Genomic DNA, 25,673 nt, shown 5'->3' on the forward strand with positions numbered 1-25,673 from the left:
AAGCAGAGGAACCAGAGTCGAGATCAGGCCATCGCCGGAGCGACGGCACCGAACCCTCGGCTCGTCGGTGAGGAAAACTATCCACCAGCAGTCTCCCGGGCTGGGTCGGCAACCACGAGAGTGGCAACAGCCCAGCACCGAAGCGCACGACGGAGGCGGGAATGGAGAACCGGTGGTGAAGAGTAGGTCTAGCGGGTCTACTCTCCGCGGAATACATTATGACCCAAACCTTTTCTTATACAACAAAGTGAGAGAAGAAAAGATTAAGCACAATGTAAACCAGTCACAACTCTTTTCAACTAACAACACGTCAAGTGGGGTACTACCGAGGCACTTCCTTGTGGTGAAAGCGAGAAGGAGGAGAGCAGGTGACCACACACCTGCTTATGAAGGTAAGCTGATGAGGGGTGTGGTCAGACTAATACTGGTATTAAAGGTATATTTGTGGAATGTTATTCAGTACGCGTGCACGTACGCGAGGGAGTGCAGTAGGTGATGCCAAGCAGAGCCCCTTAACGAAACAGAACTGGATTGCCAAGTAGGCCTCGTCTGTAAGGACACACGTTTCTGAACTCATAAAATTCATGTTGATTAGGTCTTGGTTCAAATGAGTCACACACACCCCCCCACCCCCAAGTATGCCATAAACACGATCATATAAGCTGCAGATACCGAAAACTCACTCCAATGGCCAATATATTATGCAACATCAATAAAGGTTTAGACAAGTGACACACATAAGCTCACTGGGCCGTGATTATGAGAAGGGCAGACGTATGGATATAACCTATTGCAGACTGCCGAGCAGAAAAGGGGATTGCTTACGTTGTACAGCTGTTTGTCTTTCTGGAGAGAGTAGAACTGGAGTTGGCCTGGCTTCCCGTTGAGCACCAGGGCTTTGCTACGTGGGTCCACACTGAGGTCGGTCCTGACGCTCTCGCCTGGATAAGGGGTGGAGTAACAGTCACTGTAAACATCTCTTTGATCTTTTATTTCAGCCAATTAGTTCATACCCAAGGGTTGTCCCCGTTGTTAGGAGGCGACATCGACAAGAAGCTGGTAAACAGTAGCATTAGTATCCAAGCTCTTCTGTTCTTTGACATGCATCCGTGCACTCATTGGTCTACTTTACCATTATGCTTGTAAACAGAATGCACAGTGCTGGCGCGTGGGTGCAGGGGAAATGCAGGTAAATGCCACTTGCTCTCAATGAGCAACAAGAGCTGTATTGAAATGTACCTCTGTAAATAATAATTTAAAAATAAATGTCTTCATTTCAGTTGTGGTGATCATTTAATCAATTGGCAAAAGGTCAAATCTACACCGCGTCTTTCAAATTTACCCAACAGCCATTGCAAAAGCTACAAATGGTAAAAATCCCCAATCATTTGAATACTGTACCCAACTGTTAATGTTGGGAGCCTGTTTGGGGCACATTTGCTTTATTCAGGTGGCCGTCTTGAATCTTGAATATAAATACGAGGCTGGGATGGGAAAACCAGGTAGGGCTTCAGAGATTTGCTGACTCCCATGTCACGACTGTTTGGAATTAAAGAAATATATATAGCAATTTGAGTACTTAAATGTACGTTTAGAACTATAGCCAGATGACTAATGTGGTTGAATCTTTCCCTTCCTGTTAATCTTCGTCTTAATAATTCTACTACATGTACCTCCCCTCCCCCCATGCTGCTATAATACCGAATTTCCCGAAGGGGATCAATAAAGGAATATCTTAGTTGATCTCTGCTTATCACATTTTTTTTATAAAAATAAAATAAAAAGAGGCTCCTTCAAGGCCGTGGCCCCCAAACTGTGGAACCAGCTACCCCTGGAGATCCGATCTGCCCCCTCGCTGGAGACATTTAACACATTGAGTGCCGACCATGAGATTAGTCAGGTTAACTCGCCATGCGTTGAGTGCCAAGGCCCGAGAAAACTCGGGTTTTAATCGTTATTTCTTTTATTAGCAATATCCATTCATTTTTCATCCATCCAGCCTGACGTTATCATTGGGAATAGGTCCGAGCTCGAAAAGGGCAAATACCGCCGCCTATCGTCTCCCGGATGGTATGGCACATCATTGGATTGGATTGGGTGGGGCTGTGCATCAGAAAAAAAGTCCGGTCCGGGGTTTTCCCTTCTCTGGCAAGCAGTATCTGTTACCACATTCACTGGGGAGGCTCGGAGCAGCTTTGGATTATGTGTTTTGGACTATAACGTTGGATCAATAAACGCAATCAATATTTGGAATGGCGATCAGGAATTGGATTAATCTTTTTGCAGAACATCTTTATTTCAGATCCCCATTAGTCACTGCCTCAGCAGCGACTATTCTTCCTGGGGTCTGGATCCAAACATATAAAATTAAACAAGAATAATCAATAACATCTGATGTGAGGTAAGGACTCTATGTTACCAGTTTTGGGTTAATCAGATGGTTTTTTTCACAGCGATCACAACATGTGTATGTGCGTAACGTTAGCGCTAAGCACGGCATGGATAATCGATTTTTCAGCCAGCTTCTCTAGCGTGCATAAGTACACATATACTATCGATAATCTAGCGTCTATTTGAAAATGATTCATAAATCAGCCGAAAAATGACAACGTGTTTTGTGTATTCCACTAAAGAGCTATTATCGTGGAATTTCTCTGAAATTACTAGAAATCTCCAAAACTATACTCGTACTCAAAACGGTATAAAACGGAAATGTACCAATGAAAAAACAATCCGTTTCGTACATGTTGACTGCAAGCAAGTCATTGATAAGCGAGGGGTGTTTTAGACCCATAGCCATAATTTAAGATATAGTTTAAGCCTTGGCAAATTTCCCCGACCTTCCATTGACTTCCTTATTGGCACGGTAGCCCTAATATGGTCAAAGGGGCGTGGCACTGAATGTGTTAACACTTTCAGTGCCACGCCTCCGGTGCCCCGGAACCCCGTTGCGTGCCACCACCCACTTCAATGACAGAGCTCTCATATTTGCGAACGCATAAACTATATCTTAAATTATGGCTATGTGTCTAATATGGCCGTCGCTTATCAATAACTTGTTTGCAATTGTTTTTTTTTAGTTTTTTTTTTAAATAATCGGTTCATGTCCGTTTTATACCATTTTGAAAAATGCTAGTTTTTTTAAAGTTTCAGAAAATTTCATAAGATTCTGTGATAATCACCCTTTACTGGAATACACAAAACACGTTGTAATTTTTCGGCCTATTTATGAATCGTTTTCAAATAAACGCTAGATTATCGATAGTATATGTGTACTTATGCACGCTATAGAAGTAGGGTGACCAGATGCAAAAGGTCCAAAAGCAGGACAACAGTAATATTTTGGTGGGACAAAGTGGGACAGATAGATAATGTAATTTTTTTTATTAGAATAACATGGTCTTCACCGAGACCAATGTTTTTTTTTTGCTTCAAAAAGAGGGACATCCTCTCAATATGTGGGACGTTCGGTCAAATGGTGGGACAGTACAACCAAAAGGGGGACACCTGGTCACCCTATATAGAAGCGGGCTGAAAAATCGATTATCTTATTTCCTGATCGCACACACACACGCTGATATATAGGTGAAAATAGCTCTGATTATCCCAAGACTGGTAAAATAGATTCCTTACCTCAGATCAGATGTTCTCCAAAAAGGTTATTCCAATTCCTGATCGCCATTCCAAATATCGATCGCGTTTATTGATCCAACGCTGGGTACTGGAAACACACATTCTTCGCCGTTCTGGTGGTGGGAGATTACTTGGATTGTCTCCGGTTACTTGTCTGACAAGTAAAATGTGGAAGCAGGACTTTTTTTCTTCATGCGTTTCATTCAATCCAATGGGGTGCAGTACCATCCGGAGAGACGATAGGGGGCGATAGTTCAGACAGATCCCCACTGGTAACGTGAGGCTAGATTGATGAAAAATGAAAATCGATTAAAAAAAAAACATTAAAAACGAGATCTCTCGTCGGCTGGCACTCAACGGTTGGCATGAACTAACAAGATTTCCTGTCATTGGCACTGAAAGTGTTAAGGCCTGCCTAAAAACCCACTTTTATTCCCTAGCCTTCAATTAACCCCGTTTCTCCCACACCATAACTCACACTATCATGCAATTTTATCCTGCCCCCTCCCTCTTGTATCTCTTCTTGTGCTCCTCTGTCCCCTGTGTGCTATATTGTGCTTTGTGCTCCCCTATCTGCTTGTTGGCCTACTGTTGTCCTATTTTCTGAATGTACCGTCTTGTCCTGTTGTGCCTTTTTGTATTTGTGTATTTTATATTAGGACATTGATCTTATGCTTTGATTGTACAGCACTTTGGTTGGCTCTTTAAACGTGGTTTATAAATAAATTACTTGACTTAATAAGAAGATGACTGTCATATTTCAAAAACAGGAAAACTACAGAGGTTGAAGTAAAGTCAGAGTAAGTATCACACATTTGAAATTAAGATTCTCAGCAGTTTATTTTGCCTATTGTCTTGGTTATTTCCGTTTTCAAAGTGGTATTTTCTATAGTAGAACAGTGGAGCCAGGGCTCTACAGTGCGACCAAATTGCTCGCATATGCCCCTAAAAATATGTGTGTGCGAACCGTAAAAATCAATTACGCGCACGCTGTGCGAGTACAGATTATAGCCTCTCTCGTCTTTTTTTCCCTCCGCTGCGAGATCGTTAAAAAACTACAAGTCCCACATTGCACTCAAGCAAACGGTCCAATCACAGTAGAGTGACGTGACTGGTTTCATGAAAGAAAGCAAATGACCAATCGGAAGCTCTCATTTGGCTTGTTTACTTCCTGAAACGCCACCATTGCGATATGCGAGAGTTTCCCCGAGACATGTAACTTCTAGTCTTACCAATAGCAATATATTTTAGAACACCTAGATTTAGCGATAGCAATAGTAATATAACATTAATGCAACAAAACGAATGCCTTGCTTTGTTAATCATAACGTTGATGCAGTAGCGTATGCCGTTGTGTTGACTGTAACGGACATGATAACAACATAACACTGTTGTTGTGAAGGGTCAGATTAAACCGAATATATATATTTATTTATATATATATATTTAATTGTATTTGTATATTCTCTAATATTCCCTGATATCCCTTGTATATTCCTTGTACAATATGCATTGAATATCCATTCTAGCCTACTGAACATCCCATAATAGTCTCCATTCTACTATTGGTCGAGACCTTGGTGCCAGGCTGCCATACCCCTCAGACCCAGTTCAAACGTACCGCTCCACATGTACGAACAAGTCCTAGTTCCGCGTAGGAATCTGGCTACCGCACCACTAATGGGACTATTTGTTCATAGTGCGTATATATACTGCGCTACTAAAGTAGGACTTTCTTTTCAGTCCAGTTTCTTACCCTCCAATAGAGTCACAGACGTAAAGCCTCCCCGCGACGCCACGTGTGGGAGTAAGGCCAAGTTCGCCTACCATCGGTATTGAGACATCGTGTATATTAATATTTGAATAGTCATATTTGGCACTATATCGTCGAGTTGGACGTAGTCTATTAAGCTAATAATAGTCTGTTAATATATAGTGCTTCGTGCGGTGAGAATACTACCGTAGTCAGTACCCCATCGTTTCGGGCAGAGAACTGGCTGCTTATCCAGGGTGGTTGACCCCACGTGAAGCTGCACCCGAGGAGCCCCAGAGCCGACGAGCGAGTGGACCTGTATACCGGATTATTCTACCGACGACAGCCCGCCTTCCCAGGCACGGATTATGCTTTGTATACTTTGATTATTCCATGGATAAAGACCCCCGACACTGCCGTGTGTTGGAACCCCCCCCCCCTGGAGAGGACGCAAGGTGAGGAGACGCTCTGCAAGACGAGGTCGCTTCACGTCTCTCCTCCGTGGACCGGAGAACGCCGGCCCACAAAGAGTCCACCTGCTTTCATCTGTGGTCCAAGGATCGCCGGCGCATTGAACGGCACTACAGTGGGTTCACCTGGGATACCCTTGGCCGGATGAGGCAGCCGGATTCTACCCCCCCCCCCCTCCTACTCCTGTCGGCTTACAAGCGACCGGATTAACCCCCCCTAGCGTATCCAGTATATAATCATTAAAGTATCATTGCTGTTATTCCTTAAACTATTCCAGGTCGTATATGTACCACCTGCGCCTTCAGAGATTGGACATTCTCTATTGATATACCGACGAGTACTCTTGCCATAAAAGTGCATACTAATTCCATTCATAAATGTGATTGATTTGATTAAGTGCTTGCTCTACACACCATCGCTGTGTAGAAATAAAGACCCATTTCTAATTCGTACATTTGTGTTGGATCCGTTTCATCTACGTGACAGTGTTCATCATAATATATTTATGCCGTATACTGGGTGGCCGAATATTAAGTACAAAGGTAGTGGTAGTAAGTATCATATCTAGTAATACAGTCAGGGAATTGTACCCCTCAGTTACAACTGTGTACACATTCAAATTGCGATAATCGATTCTAACATTTTCAAATCGATGCAGTTGAATTTTCCCCTTAGGATCGATGCATTGTTACACCCCTACACCAAAGTAACTGGCCCACTGTGTATGTGTGTACAGCTAACTTGGCTAGCGTTATGAACAGCAGAGGTGGGCAATAGGGTCCAGCTGCAGCACCGGACGGCCGGAGTGCAAGTGGTGTGACGTAATTGGCAGACTCGACTGTCAATCAATGGTCTACCTGACACGCAAACTCATAAACAATGTTTCTGTACTGGAGGTGTACAGTATTTCAATAGGCAACCCTGTAATGATTATTTTTCTAGAAGAGCAACACAGCCAAAACATAGGCATTGTATGCATAAAAGGGGCAAAAGCTAAAGTTAAGTGACTGTTACTTTTGTAGCAGTAGTTTGATTTGATAGTTTATTTGATAGGGACAGCACATGTTAATGAACATCAAGTACAAAATACAAAATGTAAACATGCAGGGTTGTAGCAAGAGCTAATTTACACACATGCACGCACAGTACAAATATACATTTATATATAAAAAAAAATATCTTTTACTTGAAATATTTTCACTGTGCTCCTAAATATTTTTGGGTGCTCCTAAATTTCTTTGTGTGCTCCTAACTTTTTTCATTTAGGAGCACCTGTGCCCCTAGTGAAAAAGGTTAGCGTAGAGCCGTGGGAGCTTCTGTGTCTTTCCACTATTATGTCATAGAAATGTGCATAAAGGAAATAAATGTTTGTCTAAAAAGCATTATTTGTGTTTTACCACTAGTCTCAATTTCCAGCACCATTCATCAGCAATGTTCAATATACTCAGCATGTTACAAAGGGTCAGATTAAACCGAATATATATATTTATTTATGGATATATATTTAATAGTATTTGTATATCGTTTGATATCCCTTGTATATTCCTTGTACATATACACTGAATATCCCTTTATTCTACTACAGCCCATAATAGTTCATTCTCTCATTGGACAAGAACCTGGCGCCAGCAGACAGGCCCCTTGAGTCAAGTTCAATAGTGCCGACGAACATGTCCCAACTAGCCCCGGTTCCGCGTAGGAATACGGCTACCGAAATACGAATGGTACTATTTGTTCACCGTGCATATAAATAGGGCGCAAGAAATGTAGAATTCCTCTTAGTCCCTTGTCCCGTTCAGTCTCGTTCAGTTCCAGTTATCCAAGTGACGTCTCTCCCCACTACGCAACGTGGCCAGAGTAGGGCTCGTATTGCCCCAAGATAGTCTCGTGTTATCCTAGTACGTTTGTTTAACGTATCGTTCGCTCCTTACTAGTAAAAGCCTTCATTACGAGTCAAAGACCACGTGAAGTGGGTAATTGTGTGTCTACATAGAGCACTTATTGCCGCGTGCTGATAGGATAGTAACGTCAAGTTCAATTGTGGACCACCGCGCACCACGGAGGATACCTACACCGGTGATTGCAGAGCCACCTGGCAGGATTATTATTCTTCATTCTTCACCAAGCTGCTGGAGCAGAGAACCGTCTACCCCACTGCTGTGAGATCTACACATGCCCGTGAGGACATCACTCGAGCCCGTCTCTGTCGGAGCAGAGACTCCACGGCTTCATCTGCGGCGCGCACCCTAGGATTACAGCTGCTGCTTTCCCCGCTGACACAGGGGTGATATCGCCTCCGTGGACCCTTGACTTTCATAGAGCATTGCCTCCCCCTGCTGGCTTACAACCGGTAGTACACCCCTTTCCTGAGTACCATAGATAATTACTAATATTCATTATTGATTTGCCTATGCACATTCTATTTGCCTTATAAGCGCAATTAAAGTAATGTAATAATACCCTTTTGATGCAATAAATATTCTAAACGAGTCTTTGTGTGGAAACCGTGTTATTGTGGAGAAGTTCTCATCTGATATACCTGTGTACGGTACGGCCAGTAATGTACATAAGACGGTAGTAGTTTAATGATACTAATACTTGATTAATACAGTCAGGGAATTGTACCCCTCAGTTACACAGCAGATCTTCTTCATGTTCGGCAAGGAAGACTGTCATCCGCATATAAAAACATGTCTACAATAAAAATATGCGTACAATTTGACCTACTTTAATTCGAGGTAAATCATTAACATAGATTAGGCCTGCCACGATAACACATTTTGCTGGCGATTAATTGCCCCCGAAAATATCGCGATAAGCGATATTATTGCGATTGGTTAGAGAATTTTTTTTTTAGAAATGTATTTCCCAAAAGTTTTCAATTAACTTTTTTTTTTTTTTTTTTTTTACTAATATAATAATAGCATAATAATGCAAGGAAACCGTTTCAAAGTGCAATAAACCTTTATTTAACATTGGAAGACATTTTAAATATCATAAAAAAAAAAAAAATCTCAGTTTGATTGTTTATTATAAAACAAACTGAAACTGGAAACAAGCCCTCTGTCTGGCTTTTTGTGTCATCCTTTTAACATGTACATGTATTATTAATGTACCTTGCGGTACATTGTACAAAATGTTAATAAAGTGTGAGGAAAAAACTGGAAACGTAATAAATAAAAAGGCAGTGAAACAATAATCAAATAAACACCAAAATATATACCATCTCTATTGGAATGGAGACTTCAGCACAGGATAAACTAGGGATGGGCAAAAATAATCCAGATCGATTGATCACATGATGTACTCGAGTACTCGTGGAGGAAAACGCTGTACAAAATAAACGTATTTTCCGGTGTTTTAGACTTTTATTTTGAAACCCACCCACCGGAAGTATTGTTGTTATTATCCTAGCTGCCTAGCAGAACGTATTGAGCGGACAACTTGTCTCGTCCGGTTCTGTGTTTTTGAGCAAATGATAAAACAAATGTTGAGATTGTTGGTGAACAACTAACTTTAGGTTAATTTTAACGTTAGCTACTAACGTTAGATGCAGCTACTACAGGCAATCAACGATGAGGAGGAAGCATCAAAGCCGTATATAATAGAATAGCTGTGGTGCGTAGGCACTGCAGCACGACTCGAAACGACCTGTTAGAATACATTAATTCATGTTTAACTTGTCCCCGTGTCCAGTCCTTTGACTAGCCCCACCCGTTCATTGTAAACAATGATGCATGTAATTGTATTAACGTTATTCTGTGTTGTAGCTATACGTTGTATTTCGTTTGTTAGCTATCTAGCTAATGTTGTTAGCATTGGATAGCGTCAACGCTAGATCTTTAATCTTTATTTAGCAGTCCAGTTTCTCCGGGCAGTAGCGAGTAACTACTTGGGTCTAAAAATAGCTAACGTTACACTACAAAGAACGCTACTTGGTTAAAAGGAGCAACACTATTGAGAAATGTAGTTAAGCTATGTGGCGTTGCCCCGCGGAGCTCCCGTGCTGTACTCTGTAGTAAGTAGAGATGTTCCGATACCATTTTTCCCTTTCCGATCCGATTCCGATACCTAAGCTTTGGGTATCGGCCGATACCGATATTTATCCGATACCAGTGCATAAAAAAAAAATTAAAAAAAAATTATATAAATTATACTTTTTTTTTTTTTTTTTTTCAGATACTGTTATACTGTTTTTTAGTAATAACTAGAACGTATGGTATTTATTCAACAACAGGTGATTGTATAGATTTGTATTAGTATCATTAATCAATGAGTATGGGCTGCAGCACTGCAGATATACCCTACTCCAATGATCCACACGGACATTAAACGGTGTTGCACTCGCTACTCAGTGGCTCTGCAGATATACCCTATTCAGTCTGTAAGCTAGTGGCAGATAGAACGTTCATCTTGTGATTTTTGATGCAAAATAAATATTCAACATTCTCTTTTGAAACTCCGCCTCAGACTCTTATCCTTTGGCACTTGCTGTACTTTGCTTGCAGGTCTGCAGCCATTATTGCTGGATTATGTGAATAGCACCAACTTTAGACACGGTAACGTTATCAAGCTAAGCTAACTGACCTAGCTCGCCTTCCCGCATCGACATTAAGATAACGTTAGTAATAGTCAGCTAACGCTAGTCCGTAGCTACTTAACTTAAATACAATTCACCGTGGGTGCATTATTGTTGATAGACGGTCACGGACAGTGTTAGGTCCTGGAGAAAGGACAGGCGATCATCTGATTTGATGTAACGTTAAAAGCGGATGTTGTTCCAACTAGCTATCTTTCCAGCTAATGCTATCATAACACCAGCCAAACACATCCCGATTCCCGTCCGAGCTCCCCGTCACACCGCACTGTCGGGGACAATGGAATTTAAGAAAGTGTATCTGCTGTTAAAATGACACAGCATCACACTTTAAAACATGTTCATTTTATAATCCTCACTCTCCGCAGGACTCGGCAGGAGATAAATTACATCATGGGATCGGAGGCTAGAATTTACGTGTACTCGCCGATACCGATACTAGCATTTTAGGCAGTATCGGCGGCATTTCCGATACTAGTATCGGTATCGGAACAACTCTAGTAGTAAGGCCAGCGGCCCGCCTCCCCACACGGAGAGTGACTGACAAGGGGTACTGGTTCCGCCTCATTAAAACAAACGCACAAATAGCAATTAATCGCGCCCGTCAAAATCATTGCATTCATTTTAATTATCGCGCCGATTAATCGATTTATTGCTTATCGCGGCAGGCCTAACATAGATGGAAAACAATGTTGTCTAAATCAGTGGTTCTCAAGCTTTTTACACCAAGTACCACCTGAGAACGTAGCTGGCTCTCAAAGTACCACCATATGGCTGACGTTAAAATACAGTCTATTCAGCTATGCATAGTTCACGCAGGAGGCAAATGTATTCCTAATACCATTATTTATTGTTAACTTTTGTCAGACACAGCCACAATGTACAAAGGGGTAGCACTAGAACTAGCAAACTCTTCCACACAACCCATACAATGCAAGGGGCATTGAGAACATAATAACTAACATTCTCACATAGCAAGTGAGAAAATTAAGAACTGTATTTCAGAAAATGTACTTAATTCTCTCACACACAGCAAGCAATTGTCCTTCACACACACACACACACACACACACACACACACACACACACACACACAAGCAGGACTGGGGAAATAATTCAGGCTGGGAAATATAGTGTGAAATATAGCCCCAGTCAGGCCACTATCTAAGTGGGGGTCCCCCACCAGGAATAATTTTGTTACAAAGACTTAATTTCCTGCATTCTGGTGCAGGAATTTTAGAATTTGTACCCTTTAAATGCCAGTGTTGTGATGGGCATCACAAATTATTATATATATAAAAAAAATAAAAAAAACACATATTCAATACATTTTCTAATTGTAACCCTTTAACACTTTGAGCGCCACTCACGGCTTTTCTCTGGTTTACGACCCGACCGTTGAATGCCACGTCACGGCTATTCTCTGTTTATTTTTTTTATTTTTGTATTTTATTATTAGCTATCTGAAATCATATTGCATCACGCGAGCCTACCGTTGGAGATCCAGGGACCGCCGGCGATCAGATGTGAAAAAAGCACCCCCTATCGTCTCCCAGATGGTAAATCACCCTTTTGGAATAGACTCAATGAAAGTGAATGGGAGAACGGATTTCTGACTCCACATTTTACTTCTCACTGATGCAGCCGGGGTCTACCAGAGTTCATTCTGGAGCCTCTGAGCCACGGCGAATATGGGTTATACTGTACACACGATGGATCAATACATTTATCAATTTTTTCGAATGGCGATCGGAAATTGGAATAAACCATTTGGATACCATCTGACCTCAGGTAAGGAATCTATGTTATCAGTGTTAGGATAATCAGACTAGTTTTCACAGAGATATAAGCGTTTATGTGATATGGCTGTTTTGACTGTAAAAGCCATGAGGAAATAACAGCAGCAATTATCAGCGCACGGCACGAGCGTGCGTGCGCACACATACTATCGATCATCTAGCGTTTATTTGAAAACGATTCATAAATAGGACGACAAATGACAACGTTCTGGAATATTCCAGTAAAAGGCGATTATCATAGGCATGGGTTGTTTTTCCCCGGAAAACGGGTGATTTTCAAAATGCTATCAAACGGAAATGAAGTGATAAAAATACAATCTGCCTTGCCAATGTTGACTGGAAAATAAGTCTTTGATAAGCGACGGGCAGATTAGACACAGCCATAATTTAAAACATAGATTAGGCGATATTAACGTTAACATTGGCCGTGGATGGTGGCACTCAACGGGGTAAATAGGAAAACACGGCCCGGCACTGAAAGTGTTCAATGCCAGTTTGTGTGATGGCATCACAAATTATTGTTAAAAAAACACAAGTAAAATATTTTCAATATATAAAATGCAAAGTAAATTTTTCTGGGGGGGGATTATTACAGGCTAGGCATGTGTCAATGATTAGCAACAACACAGATTTTAATGGATTTTTAGTTTTTTGTAGTGTCAGATTTAACAACTCTTTTCAGAAAAGTGGGAGTATTTCATTTTTTATCTGACATTACAAAAAAATCTAAAAAGAAAAATAGTTATGATCAGGGCTGAAGTTGAATAAAAGATTTATGACCGTTTAGACTGCATTACTATCCGTCAGTGATCTCTTGGTTGTTCCTCACTTAGGTTATCTAACTATCCGCAACTAGAAACACTGGCCTGGCCTGCTTCTAAAGCCCTTCCCATAGTCGAGCGGACCGTACACGGAGCAGACTCCCGCGGGCTCAAAGCGGACCCAAAGGGTACTCAAAGCAGACCCAAAGCAGAGTCCAAGTGCGAAGCTCCTATTTTCTGACGCGCGGACGTCCACGGCGCCCACTTGGTGTCACACAAAACGCTGCTCGGGGTCTTTGTTGACCATGACCTGCATTAAATGTGACACCGCGCGAGGAGAGTGTGAAATTTGCCCTTGACGCCATCGCCATCTTGTGGTAAAAACGATGGCACAGATAGACTCACATTTTGAGGAGAGACTGGCAAATGAAGTACAGAAATACAGACATTTATATGATACATCACTCCGGGACTATAAAAAGCTGGCGCCACTAGCTGTATGTATCTGTAAACTGGCACGAGACATGTAGGAAATTGGTCCGTGGAGGTCCGCTCGACTATAAAAGCTCAATGAGTCCAGTGGACCTCCGCGGAGTCGACTATGGGAAGGGCTTAAGTCCAGTGGCCTGACTACAAAAAAAATAAATATATAAATATACTTTTTTTTTTAGTACCACCAGCAGTACCACCAAGTACCACTAGTGGTACGCGTACCACAGTTTGAGAACCACTGGTCTAAATGTAAAATGTCTCAATGTCAAATACAAACAATGTCCCATACCAAATTGTTGGGAGAAGCACCCTGTTGTATACTCATTAACCTGAATATGGGCAACAGGTGCTTGATAAAGAGACTTAATGGCATAATAAAACTTCCCATTGACACTAGAATTTAACAACCTATATTCTGGTGGAAAGTTTTTATTATGCCATTAAATCTCTTTACATAACTGATGATTTTCTGGAAATCTAGACTCTTCGAGAACTTCAAGATCAAGATGACTTATGGATCCATAGACAGTATAAAGGCCGATCTATAGTTCCACAGAAGTGCATCAGACAACCCATCCGAGTAGGACGTCAGATATCACGCGTTAGCCACCCAACCTCGCTGGGGGGGGGTTCTGAACTATGCAGATGCACTTCTGTGGTACCATGGCTCTAAGCATCTACAAGGCGCTGTAGCTGTGGTGTGTTGTAGGGAGATGGGAGGGGACTCACCTTTGACCAGGCCTTGAATGACGGCAGACACTTTAACGAAGCTCTGGATGATGGTGATCTCTAGAGTGAGACAGAAGGGAAGACTCAGCGGAAGTCAACTTGATGGATGGTTGGATGAGATGCTCCACTAAATAATTGTTTAGTTTTTCTCACCGTTGAATCCGCTTATGGGTAAATTTAAGGGGAAGTCATGTTAAAGGGATCTCAGACCTTACGTTTTATGAAAAACGTACACGTGTAGTGGATGCAGAGCTATTAGCTTACTTACAGAGTCCCGTGGTCGGAGTTGTGCTTTCGGTTCGCTCGGAACCAGGCCAGAACTCCGATCATGGGACTCAGCAAGTAAGCCAGTTGCTTTGCTTCCACTACACTACTGGACAGTATTTCATACAACTTAAGGTCCAAAATCTGAACTATCCCTTCAAGCAAACATTTTACCTTAACACATTGGCCGCCATGCATTGTACCCATCTTTTGGCCCAGTCTGCCAGCGCTGTTTTAAGGTTTTCTGCAGTAATTCCTAAAACGTGAGTTATAGGCCCGACGCATAATATATTATCGATTGGCGTTTCTTTCCTATACACGCTATATTAAAAAATTCAAATGTATATATTCTGTATACATTATGCTTCATCATGCGTGAAGGAAAGGGGGGGGTCGTTTATAATTCCTTGATTGTCAGTAACGTCTTTTTTTAGTATGGGTTGATACATTGATCAGATGGATTGCAGTGAAATAAATAATCGGGCTGAAAAAAAACGTTAAGATTCCTCTTACCGTTCGCCGATGACTGGAGGAAAAATATTCCAATAATTTGACGTTGATCTGCTAGATCCATTTCCCGTTTGTATGATGCAATAAACGCCGAAATCATATTGATTATTGCGTTTAAAAAGCGATCCCAATGCACTAAAGTGTGTATCTAGACCCACGTTCTCTGGCGGAGGAATTTCCCCGATGCACCGAGCGCCACTTCCGGTTTGGCGTGGAGTGTAACTTGCCCGAAATCCACCAGGGGGTGGTATTGAGGCGTTGCAATATCAGACCAGGGTCCAGCTGCGTCCCGGAGGGAGGCTGGATGAATTATAAATGTCATGGCGAAATTTTTTTATATTGATCTCAAAAACAAGTTCCCTCGTTGTTGGCGCACAACGATTGGCGGGCAATAACGAGTATACTCGTTGTTGGCGCACAAAGTGTTCAAGCAAAATCCGACACTCATTCTTCATGTGATGTTTCTAGCACTTCATTTGAGCTATAGAATTTCTGTTACGAGCAACATAGTCACAAATGAGACATTAAGTTGTAATGCAAGTGTCATTACATTAAAAAGTGTTGATTAGGGATGCACGGAAAATTCGGCCACCGAAAATTATCGACCGAAAATGGTTAAAAAGGCTCTTTCGGCCGAAAGGGTTTTAGCACCGAAAATATATCACCGAATGTCAAAGAACAGGGTTACGTAACGTTCGTAACCTAAAGTGTTGTTGTGATGACGTAATCAAAACGTGCAACGTGTAATGTGAGCAGCTTGGCAGCTCTTCCTGCGTTCTGCAGCCTGTGATAACTAACTCCTCTTGGGAGTCGCGCTGTTTCTATAAACTCCGCGAGCAACGCATCCAATAAATGCGTCTTTTATATCCTCGCCATTACTATATGCCCGTCGCAGTTAAAACCTTTTGAACTAACGTTAGCGTTAAGCTAGCTAACGCTTCCATTCCTCTTTGACCCGTCTCTCGTAAGCTACGTCATCCCCCGCTAAGAGTCATGGGAGATGTAGTAAATACAACAGTCCTGTGTGTGTGTCTTTATGCAGATCGTTGCAGTTTTAAAGCACCTTGGCTTTGTTCTGAATGCACTTTGTTGTAGTTATCCTACAGAGAAAAGAAAATGCACTTGACTTTAATGCACATTTTGTTGTATGCAAAGAGAAAATGTTTAAATTGTACAATCTTTCAGCAGTCAGTCTGGAATTAATGTATGCATTCAAAAGTGATGAATAAATGTTTTATGGGCCCATAATAGTGATTATTAATATTATTCAAGTCAAGTTTTGCCATAATCAGGTAGCTAAAAAAATAAATAAAAAATACATTATATATATATATTTATATTAATCATTTTCGGCCTTTCGGCATTCGGCCAACTGTTTCCTATTTTCTGTATCGGTTTCGGCCAAGAATTTCCAATTCGGTGCATCCCTAGTGTTGATGTCATCAAGTCCCTTATTAATTGTGTTTAATGGAGAGTCATGGGATAAGAAGACTAGGCTTGAATGTTGCACTCAGCTAGAGTAAACCTCTTAAGCCCGACGGGACCGGTCCCAAAATGACATGTCATAAATCAATATCTCCAGACTGTTTGAGAAAAGTATCGTTTTTATTTTCAAACGTATTAAAGTATAAACATCATAACCATGTCACAACAGCATTTATAATGTATATTATCATCAATAAGTTAGTTTAGCAATAGGTTAAAGTGTTATTAGATGGATTACTTTTCGATTTGGTCTGTTTATTTCACGAGAGGCGACCATTTTGGACATTTTGAACCATGGGAATTGTAGTTTTTTTGCTGCCATTTTGTGCTAGCTTTGGATCTGCGTTGGGATTTTTCAGAACTACAAGCCTCTATGGTGTTTCAAGCTTCATAGTTCTGTATGCATTTTTTTTAATAACTAATTATTCAGGATAATAAAACACAAAACGTAACGTTATTGACAAATATTGAAGCACAGTTAGTTTCTCTTCCCTATTTCTTAGCATGCAGCAACAATTAGATTTGAAATTAGTTTCAAAACGGTTGCACCCTGATCAAAATAAAAAAGTACAGTAGATTACAGTAGATCATTATCTTTTCTTATGCACGCCTGGTGATACTAAATCCAAATTGAACTGCCATTTGAAAGATATATATATATATATATATATGTGCGAATTGGCTATAATAAGGTAATTTATAAGCCTGCTATTCTATAATAATATTTCAAATTGCATTGGTCCGGATGGGAGAATTCAGTACTGTATCTACAGAACCTGGTTTAATCATCTTCCCTTCATTCATTTCCTTAGATCTTTTGTACACATGATCTCAAGAAGGTACTGAACGAGATCAGTGGCAGTTCTTCATGTCTGGTCATTATTAGCATGGTGTTATTCACTGTCAAAGATGCAAAGAAAAATCATAATTCATATTCTCCTTTGTTTCATCACAATTTAAGCAAGCCTAGTAATAGACACAATATTTCTGACACTGGGAATACATTCACATAGGTCCATAGATGTCCCTAGATACCAAGAATATGCAAATGGCCTTGTAGAAGTGGAGCCATATTCCATTTACTTTGGTATGTATTTTAGGCGGATTTTCAGAAAATAGGCTCCGGGCTTAACACTTTCGAGTGCCACTCACGGCTTTTCTCGGGTTTACACCCCGACCGCTGAATGCCACGGTCACGAGTATTCTCGGGTATTTATTTTTTATTAGCGATCTGAAATCATATTGGATCACGCGAGCCTACCGTTGGAGATCCAGGGACCGCCGGCGCTCAGATGTGAAAAAAGCGCCCCCTAAAATCACCCTTTTGGAATAGACTCAATGAAAGTGAATGGGAGAACGGATTTCTGACTCCACATTTTACTTCTCACTGATGCAGCCGGGGTCTACCAGATTTCAGTCTGGAGCCTCTGAGCCACAGCGAATATGGGTTATACTGTACACACGATGGATCAATACATTTATCGATTTTTTCGAATGGTGATCGGAAATTGGAATAAACCATTTGGATACCATCTGACCTCAGGTAAGGAATCTATGTTATCAGTGTTAGGATAATCAGACTCGTTTTCACGGATATATAAGCGTTTATGTGATATGGCTGTTTTGACTGTAAAAGCCATGAGGAAATAAGAGCAGCTATTATCAGCGCACGGCACGAGCGTGCGTGCGCACACGTATACTATCGATCATCTAGCGTTTATTTGAAAACGATTCATAAATAGGCCGACGTTCTGGAATATTCCAGTAAAAGGCGATTATCATAGGCATGGGTTGTTTTCCCCCGGAAAACGGGTGATTTTCAAAATGCTATCAAACGAAAATGAAGCGATAAAAATACAATCTGCCTTGCCAATGTTGACTAGAAAATGAGTCTTTGATAAGCGACGGGCAGATTAGACACATAGCCATAATTTAAAACATAGATTAGGCAATATTAACGTTAACATTGGCCGTGGATGGTGGCATTCAACGGGGTAAAAAGGAAAACACGGCCGGCACTGGAAGTGTTAACACTTTCTTCGCCAGGCTTATGTACATCATTATACCCCTCTCTGCCAGCTCCATTTGTCTATGGAGAAGTTCCCCTTCTTTGCAGGGCTATAACTTTTTAAATTGTATTGCTAAATTGACATTACTATGGCCCATTCAACGTCAATTATCCATCGTTCAGGACGTAGGAACGTCACTAAAATACGGTCTAAAGTATAAATATGTTTTTATCGTTTTCTGCAGCTTTCTCCAGAACGTGATTTATAGCCCTAAATGCATTATATTGATGATCAAATACAGTTTGATAGCGATCTGCGAGAGATAAAAAATTTCAAATGGACGTGCTTCTAGAAGTTACTACTTATCATCTGATGTTGACCGGATGGGGGGGGGGGGGGGGGGGGTCGTTTATAATTCCGTGGCCAACGTTAGATGATTCATCTAGTGTGGGTGATATGATCATTAGAGCAGTTTATATCGAACACGTTAAAAAAAACGCTGAAACTCACCGTAGCTTCCTCGTAGCGTTGGGCGATGAGCAAAAATATTCCTATTATGGGATGTTGAAATATGCGATCCATCTCCAGGTTGTAGAATAGTACCGTACTTTTCGCACTATAAGCCGCACCTGACTATAAGCCGCAGCAGCTAAATTGAATGATGTGTACATATATAAGCCGCACTGGACTATAAGCCGCATGTGTTTTTAATGTTTAATTACCATATGTAAGGAGTGGAGCCTGCGGCTTCATTTAACTCAACACGGGAAACCTCACCCGGCCCGGACACGGAAAGGATTGACAGATTGATTGCTCTTTCTCGATTCTGTGAGTGGTGGTGCATGGCCGTTCTTATATTGAGCTTTAAGTTCCCACCTCTACAGAGAATTACTCCCATTGGGACACAATACTGTCGGACAAATAACATTAACTCATTTACAAGTTGTATTAAGTTTAGCAAATAAGGGAACAGATAAATAACATTTCAATGCAGTAAAAAAAGCAATATTTCGATTTTCGGGTTTTGTCCACATATAAGCCGCACCGTTATATAAGCCGCAGGGTCGAAAAATGGGGAAAAAAGCTGCGGCTTATAGTCCGAAAAGTACGGTATATACGTCCAAATAATTTTTTTTTTATCCACTTTTTCTCCCATTTTTCTATATTTTCTCCCATCCCAATTTCGTATCATCCAATTCAACCCTCCCCTGTCACGAACGCTGTTTCTTGCCTCCCACAAGCCGGCTGCAATGTGGACTAAGTCATACATAGCACAAGTCCCCTCCGGTACTTGAGGTAACAGCAGTCGCATCTTTTCACCTGCGCAGCTCGATCTCTCAGTGGCGAGGAGTAACGCGTGGGAGGCTCACGCTGCACCCGACACTTCCTGATTCCACTGCGCAGGCGCACCAACCGACCTGTAGGAGTCGCTGTCCACAACGCCCGATCCCCACCCATCAGTTTCCCACCCCCTAATACGGCCAATGTGTATTAGTACGGACGACCAGCTAAACTGAAAGCAAATGTGGAGCGCTGGGCTCGAACAGGCGAGCCCAGCGTCTCCAGATTTCGTGGCGAGCGCCTTGCCCACTACGCCACGTAGCCGCCCATATACGTCCAAATCATGTTGTTTATCGAGTTATTGGTAACGGATTGCTATCCATTGTGTCTAGCTCGAGTCCCGGGACTATTAGCGAGTGATCGGACCGAATTGGAATGAGCACCAGCTTCCGTTTCCGGTTTGGGCGATCCGCCGATCGGCCACCAGATGGCGCTCTTGAACCGTTGGAGAGTTGAGAGGGGATCAACAGTAGATCTCAAGTCTCCGGGGGAGAAATATGATTGCGATCACAGATTTTTGAAATATTGATCTCAATGACGTGTTACGGCGTCATTGGCAGAATTAGCATGGCGGGGAATGAGGAGTTTAGGCGTCCTTGGCAGAGAAAGTGTTAAGAGGTTAAAAGACAGCACAAAGTTGTGTACTTTCAAGTTAAGTGTAACACTCAGAACGATGTGGGTCCGACTACACGGCTGGATGCGACCTCACAAAAAGGAGATCTACGGTACGTTATTATCGTCTGAAAGCCTCAATCCCTCGGTTGATCTGGGTTGCGTGTCTGATCTGGGCTGTCATTCCTTACTGTTGTCTGCGTGAGACGTGCAGAAGAGCGATCCGTCTGGTGAGACAGTGATGTATGTGATGGCGGCACCCAAGCGGGGCAGGAAGTCCTTCTGAGTCTCCTGACCGTAGCGCCATTGAACCAGCACAGACTCCACACCTCCGCTCAGCAGGTTAGTGCCTGGTAGAACACAGCAGAAAAAGACTGATGTGGTTAAAATGACAGAGATACCAATATTGGGCTGATCCCAGGCTAGGTTTAGCGTTATTAGCATCTGGGAATTTCCCCCAACCTAAAATATGACATCAAAAGCCATTTGTAACATGCTGAAATCAAAACAAAGCAACTTGAGGTTCTGATTTTTTTCCCCCACACATAACATGTTTGATCTCTCCGATGTAGAAAAACTGATTACATCTCAAATAATTTTCTCCATGGGTCCCGAACCAATGGTCAGCGCTTATATGGTCTGGTTACAATAATGGTCCACAAACTCTTGGTTATAGCCTAGTTCAAATTTAAGTAGAAATGTGTATTGGCAAGGGAGAAACTGCCACTATGCATCACTAGCCTAAATATCTCCCGTAGTCCGGTAGGATTCCCCTTGGGCTTTGGCCAACTGGAATACATTCTTTTTTTGACATCATATTATTGATGATGTAACTGCTGACAAAAGCAGCAGGATGAATTCTGAAGTTTTTCGGGGCAATATTATCTTCTCATATTCAGCCAAATGCTTCAGAACTCATTGGACGGTGCTTCACAGTGCAGATGGACAATGACCCAAAGCAACCAGAGTTTTTTTTTATGCAAAGAAAGAAGTGGAATGTTTGTAATGGCCATGTCAATCACCTGGCCTGATGCATGCATTTCACTTGCTGAAGACAAAACTGAAGGGAAAATGCCCCAAGAACAAGCAGGAACTGAAGAAGGTTGCAGCAGAGGCCTGGCAGAGCATCACCAGGGATGAAACTCAGGGGTTCTGGGTTCCAGAATTCAGGCCATCATCGACTGCAAAATAATTGCAACCAAGTATTAACTCATTCAGCGCCGGAGGCCTAGAGCATCTTAGTTCCTACTGGGCCAACGCTCTAAGAGATAGGGATAAGTGGTAGTGTTTGCAGGGCTATATCTATATTATAGCTATGGATAGAATACTACATCAACTATCTATCGTTCAATATGTGAAAAATAATAAATTTTCAAATTTTCCTCGGGTGTGGCGCTGATCAAGTTAAAAGTTACCTTTTTATTTATGGGTCGTTAGTATTGATGCACGATATATCGGCCACCGATATAATATCAGCCGATATGGCAGTTTTTTTTTTTACACATCGGTATCGGTCCGATAAAGATATTTATTTTTACATGTTTTGGCCTTAAATAGTTTCAAAATATCAGTCATTTCTGAAAATAAGTTACAAAAGTAAAAAAAAAAAAAAAAAAGTGTTTTGGAAAATAGCTATTTATTTGATTATCATAAAAAAGTTTTTTTTCTATACAGAGATATCGACATCGGTAAATATTGTAGCTAGGCTAGCTACCATCGCTTAGTAGAGCTAGTTGAATGGATATAAACGTTATTCAACATTGCAGAATGGGTACAATTACAATATGACTCAATACAAACAATTGTTAAGGGGCCCAGGGGGTGTAGACTGTTGTAGTTTGGTCAAATCAAGCTAATTTACATCACGCTCCAAAAAATAAATAAAATGCTGAGCGAGCTGTGGAGCGAGGAGCGTTTGATTCGTAAATGAAGGTGAGCGGAGAGGAGCGCTGATCGGCGTGGTCAACATGAGCGATTAGCGGAGCGGAACAAGCCGTCTAGAGCGAAGAGCAGATTTCTCGTCGGCGCCGCTCACATGCTCTGTGGTCAACTCACACCAACAATGTGGTTGCCAAAATGAGCAGAGGTATTTCAATTATCAGAAGGTGTAGGTATTTTCTAGCCGGTCTGATATTGAAGCAAGTCAGTCATTAGTTCTTTCTCACCTTGATTACTGTCCAGCTGTCTGGTCTAATGCCTCAAGACAAGAGCTCAATAAGATCCAGCTCACTCAGAACAGAGCGGCCCGTCTGGCCCTGAACTGCTCAATGAGAAACAGTGTGGAGGGGATGCATATTGCATACCAGGCTGTCGTGGTTGAAGGTGGAAGACAGACTGGATTGCAGCATGATCTTGTTCATGAGGAATATATATATCTCAAGAGAACCTATCTGTTTGTATTCACAGCTAACATGATCGACATAAGTATAATACTAGGCATGTCTGTAGGGAAACGTTCACACTGCTACTACCAAAAACCAATGCAGCAAAGAAAACTGTTATATAGAACCATGTCATATTGGAATAAACTGCCAGTACATCTTACTCAGATAACCAGTAAGATAAGTTTTAAAAATAATTTGAAAAGAGCATTGAGAGAAAAAGAAATTAGTTTACATTAAAGAAAAACACAGATACTGTAGTTTACACTGTAAAGATATGACTGTCTGAGAGTTTAATCCCTTTTATTGTATTTTCTGTGATCTGATACTCTTTGTGTACTGTAATGCTATTTGGAATTATTTTTATATGTAGGAATATTGGAATATATTTTTAAATGTATGCTACTATAATGTTATGTATGTATGTACTGTTTGTTGTGTGTGGACCCCAGGAAGACTAGTTGTTGCTGCGGTGATGACTAATGGGGATCCGTAATAAAGATAAAGATAAAGCTAAAGTGAAATAATCATTATCAAGTCTCATGTAGCGATGCACCGATACCATTTTTTCACTGCCGATACCGATGCTAAACAGTATAGATTTAGACCAGTTTTGAGTCAGTAGACAAATTATTGAGATATACAATACATTCGTCTCCACTAGAGAGAACGTGCTTCTATGTGTTAACACTTTGACTGCCACTCACGGCTAATCTCGGGTTTACGATTGTGACGTTGAAAGCCACTCACGGCTTTTCTCTGGATTTTTTTTTAGCGATCTGAAATCATATTGCATCACGCGAGCCTACCCTAGCCTGCCCAGGGTCCGCCGGCGATCTGATGTGAAAAAAGCGCCCCCTATCGTCTCCCAGATGGTAAATCACCCTTTTGGAATGGACTCAATGAAAATGGATGGGGAAAAAAATATTCCAGTCCACATTTCACTTCTCACCCATGCAGCCGGAGTACCAGAGTTCATTCAGGGGGCTCCGAGCCCCGCGGATCTTGAGTTCTACTGTATACACGTTAGATCTATACACTTATCGATTTTTTCTAATGGTGATCAGGAATTGGAATATACCAGTTGGATACCATCTGATGTCAGGTAAGGAATCTATGTTATCAGTGTTAGGATAATCAGACTCGTTTTCATGAAGATATAAGCTTTTTTGTGATATGTGCTCTATCCGTTTTCACTGTAAAAGCCATGAGGAAATGAAAGCAGCTATTATCAGCGTGCGCCTCGAACGTGCGTGCACATATACTATCGGTCATCTAGCGTTTATTTGAAAACGATTCATAAATAGGCAGACAAATATCAACGTTCTGGAATATTCCAGTAAAAGGCGATTATCACAGAATGGGCTGTTTTTCACCTGAAAACGGGTGCTTTTCAAAATGCTATCAAACGGAAGTGAAGCGATAAAAAACCAATCTGCCTTGACAACATTGACTGGAAAATGATTCTTTCATAAGCGACGGGCAGATTAGACACATGGCCATAATTTAAAACATAGATTAGGCGATATTAACGTTCACATTGGCGCCGATGGTGGCATTCAAGCACTAAATCGTACGCCCCCTGGTGGCACTGAAAGTGTTAAAGATGCAGCAATCCAAGTCCCTTTGCTTTGATTTTTAGCATGTCACATGTTTTCTGGCATCAGATTTTAATATGGGAGAAATTCTCCAATACCCTATTTTACCCTGGTATCGGGTCAATATCCCATACCAGTATCGGTACAGCCCTAGTCACATTGCAGTGTGTTTACCTTCTGGAGTGAAGCGTAGTGAGGCGACAGCAGTGTGGTGCCAGTGGAGGGTGGTGTATGTGTAATCCTTCTTCTGGGTGAAGTTTCTCCTGGAGAGGTACAATCATAACCATAATAAACCACAAGCCATGTTACACAAGTGGTGTAATTCTCTTATGAGTCTTTTGGATTAATTTCCACGACTTGAACAGAGCATTTTCATGACTCAAAATGTACATGTTCCTGGCATGTTGTACTGGTGTTGTGGCTGGGAAAAGTTAATGTAAAACATTTCTAAAAATAAAGAAATAAATACATATATATATATATATATATATATATATATACACATTTTATATGGTTGCCACCATATGATAAAATATATATTCTATAAAAATAGAATACTAATTCCTGTAAATTGTTTCATTGTTAAAATTCAAGAACATAACACAAATTAACCAGTAAAAACATAGGTTCCCTGACTTTCCATGTCCGAAACAGAATGCTAAAGATTTCATATTTCTGCTATTCCAGAAACGAACCATACACTTTACATACCACAATCTAATCTTGCCATCCTCATGGCCAGTGGCAATGCAGTCATCAATAGGGTGACAGCAGATGCATGTAAATGAGTTCTTGGCCCCTTTACTGGTGTCCTTACTCATTGGAAACCTGTAGGATGTGGATACAGATCATTATTATGACTTAATTAAAGAAATATCTTCCTCAAGGTATGTTACTGAGCTGTTTTAGCTAAAGGTCAAATCCATATGGTCTGCCCTCTTGAGTCACTGTAGCCCCAATACTGGCTTTGTTTACAATTTGATGGACTGAAGACATTTTTTCAACCCAAAATATTTATACCGACTGATGCAAGGATTGCCATTGGTTGGTTTTCCTTATGCTTAGATTGCCTGTCGATGTCAAAATGCACCCTTATTTTTAATTATGGTAGGATTGTTTTGAAAGATAATTTTACATTAGCAAGGCATGTCTTTCAGATATATGTGCGTGTGTGTAGACCCCTTGTGTAATTTGTAATTTTTTTTAATTCTATTTCTTGCCCCACTGTCGGCCTGGGG

At 41.3% G+C, this 25,673-nt stretch overlaps 1 protein-coding gene across 1 annotated transcript in view; it reads right to left on the reverse strand.

The window, feature by feature from the left end:
- Positions 1 to 25,673, reverse strand: part of wdr75 (WD repeat domain 75) — a 144,703-nt gene that overhangs the window by 81,473 nt on the left and 37,557 nt on the right. The window contains exons 7-11 of the mRNA XM_084309515.1: positions 25,147 to 25,263; positions 24,610 to 24,698; positions 20,648 to 20,806; positions 14,236 to 14,295; positions 826 to 941 (exon numbers count right to left, since the gene is read on the reverse strand). Of these exons, the coding sequence (XP_084165641.1) occupies positions 826 to 941; positions 14,236 to 14,295; positions 20,648 to 20,806; positions 24,610 to 24,698; positions 25,147 to 25,263 (541 nt within the window). The remainder of the gene's footprint in view (positions 1 to 825; positions 942 to 14,235; positions 14,296 to 20,647; positions 20,807 to 24,609; positions 24,699 to 25,146; positions 25,264 to 25,673) is intronic.

This window comes from Notolepis coatsorum (genome assembly GCF_963971535.1).
Source record: "Notolepis coatsorum genome assembly, chromosome: 3".
Lineage (NCBI taxonomy): Eukaryota > Metazoa > Chordata > Actinopteri > Aulopiformes > Paralepididae > Notolepis > Notolepis coatsorum.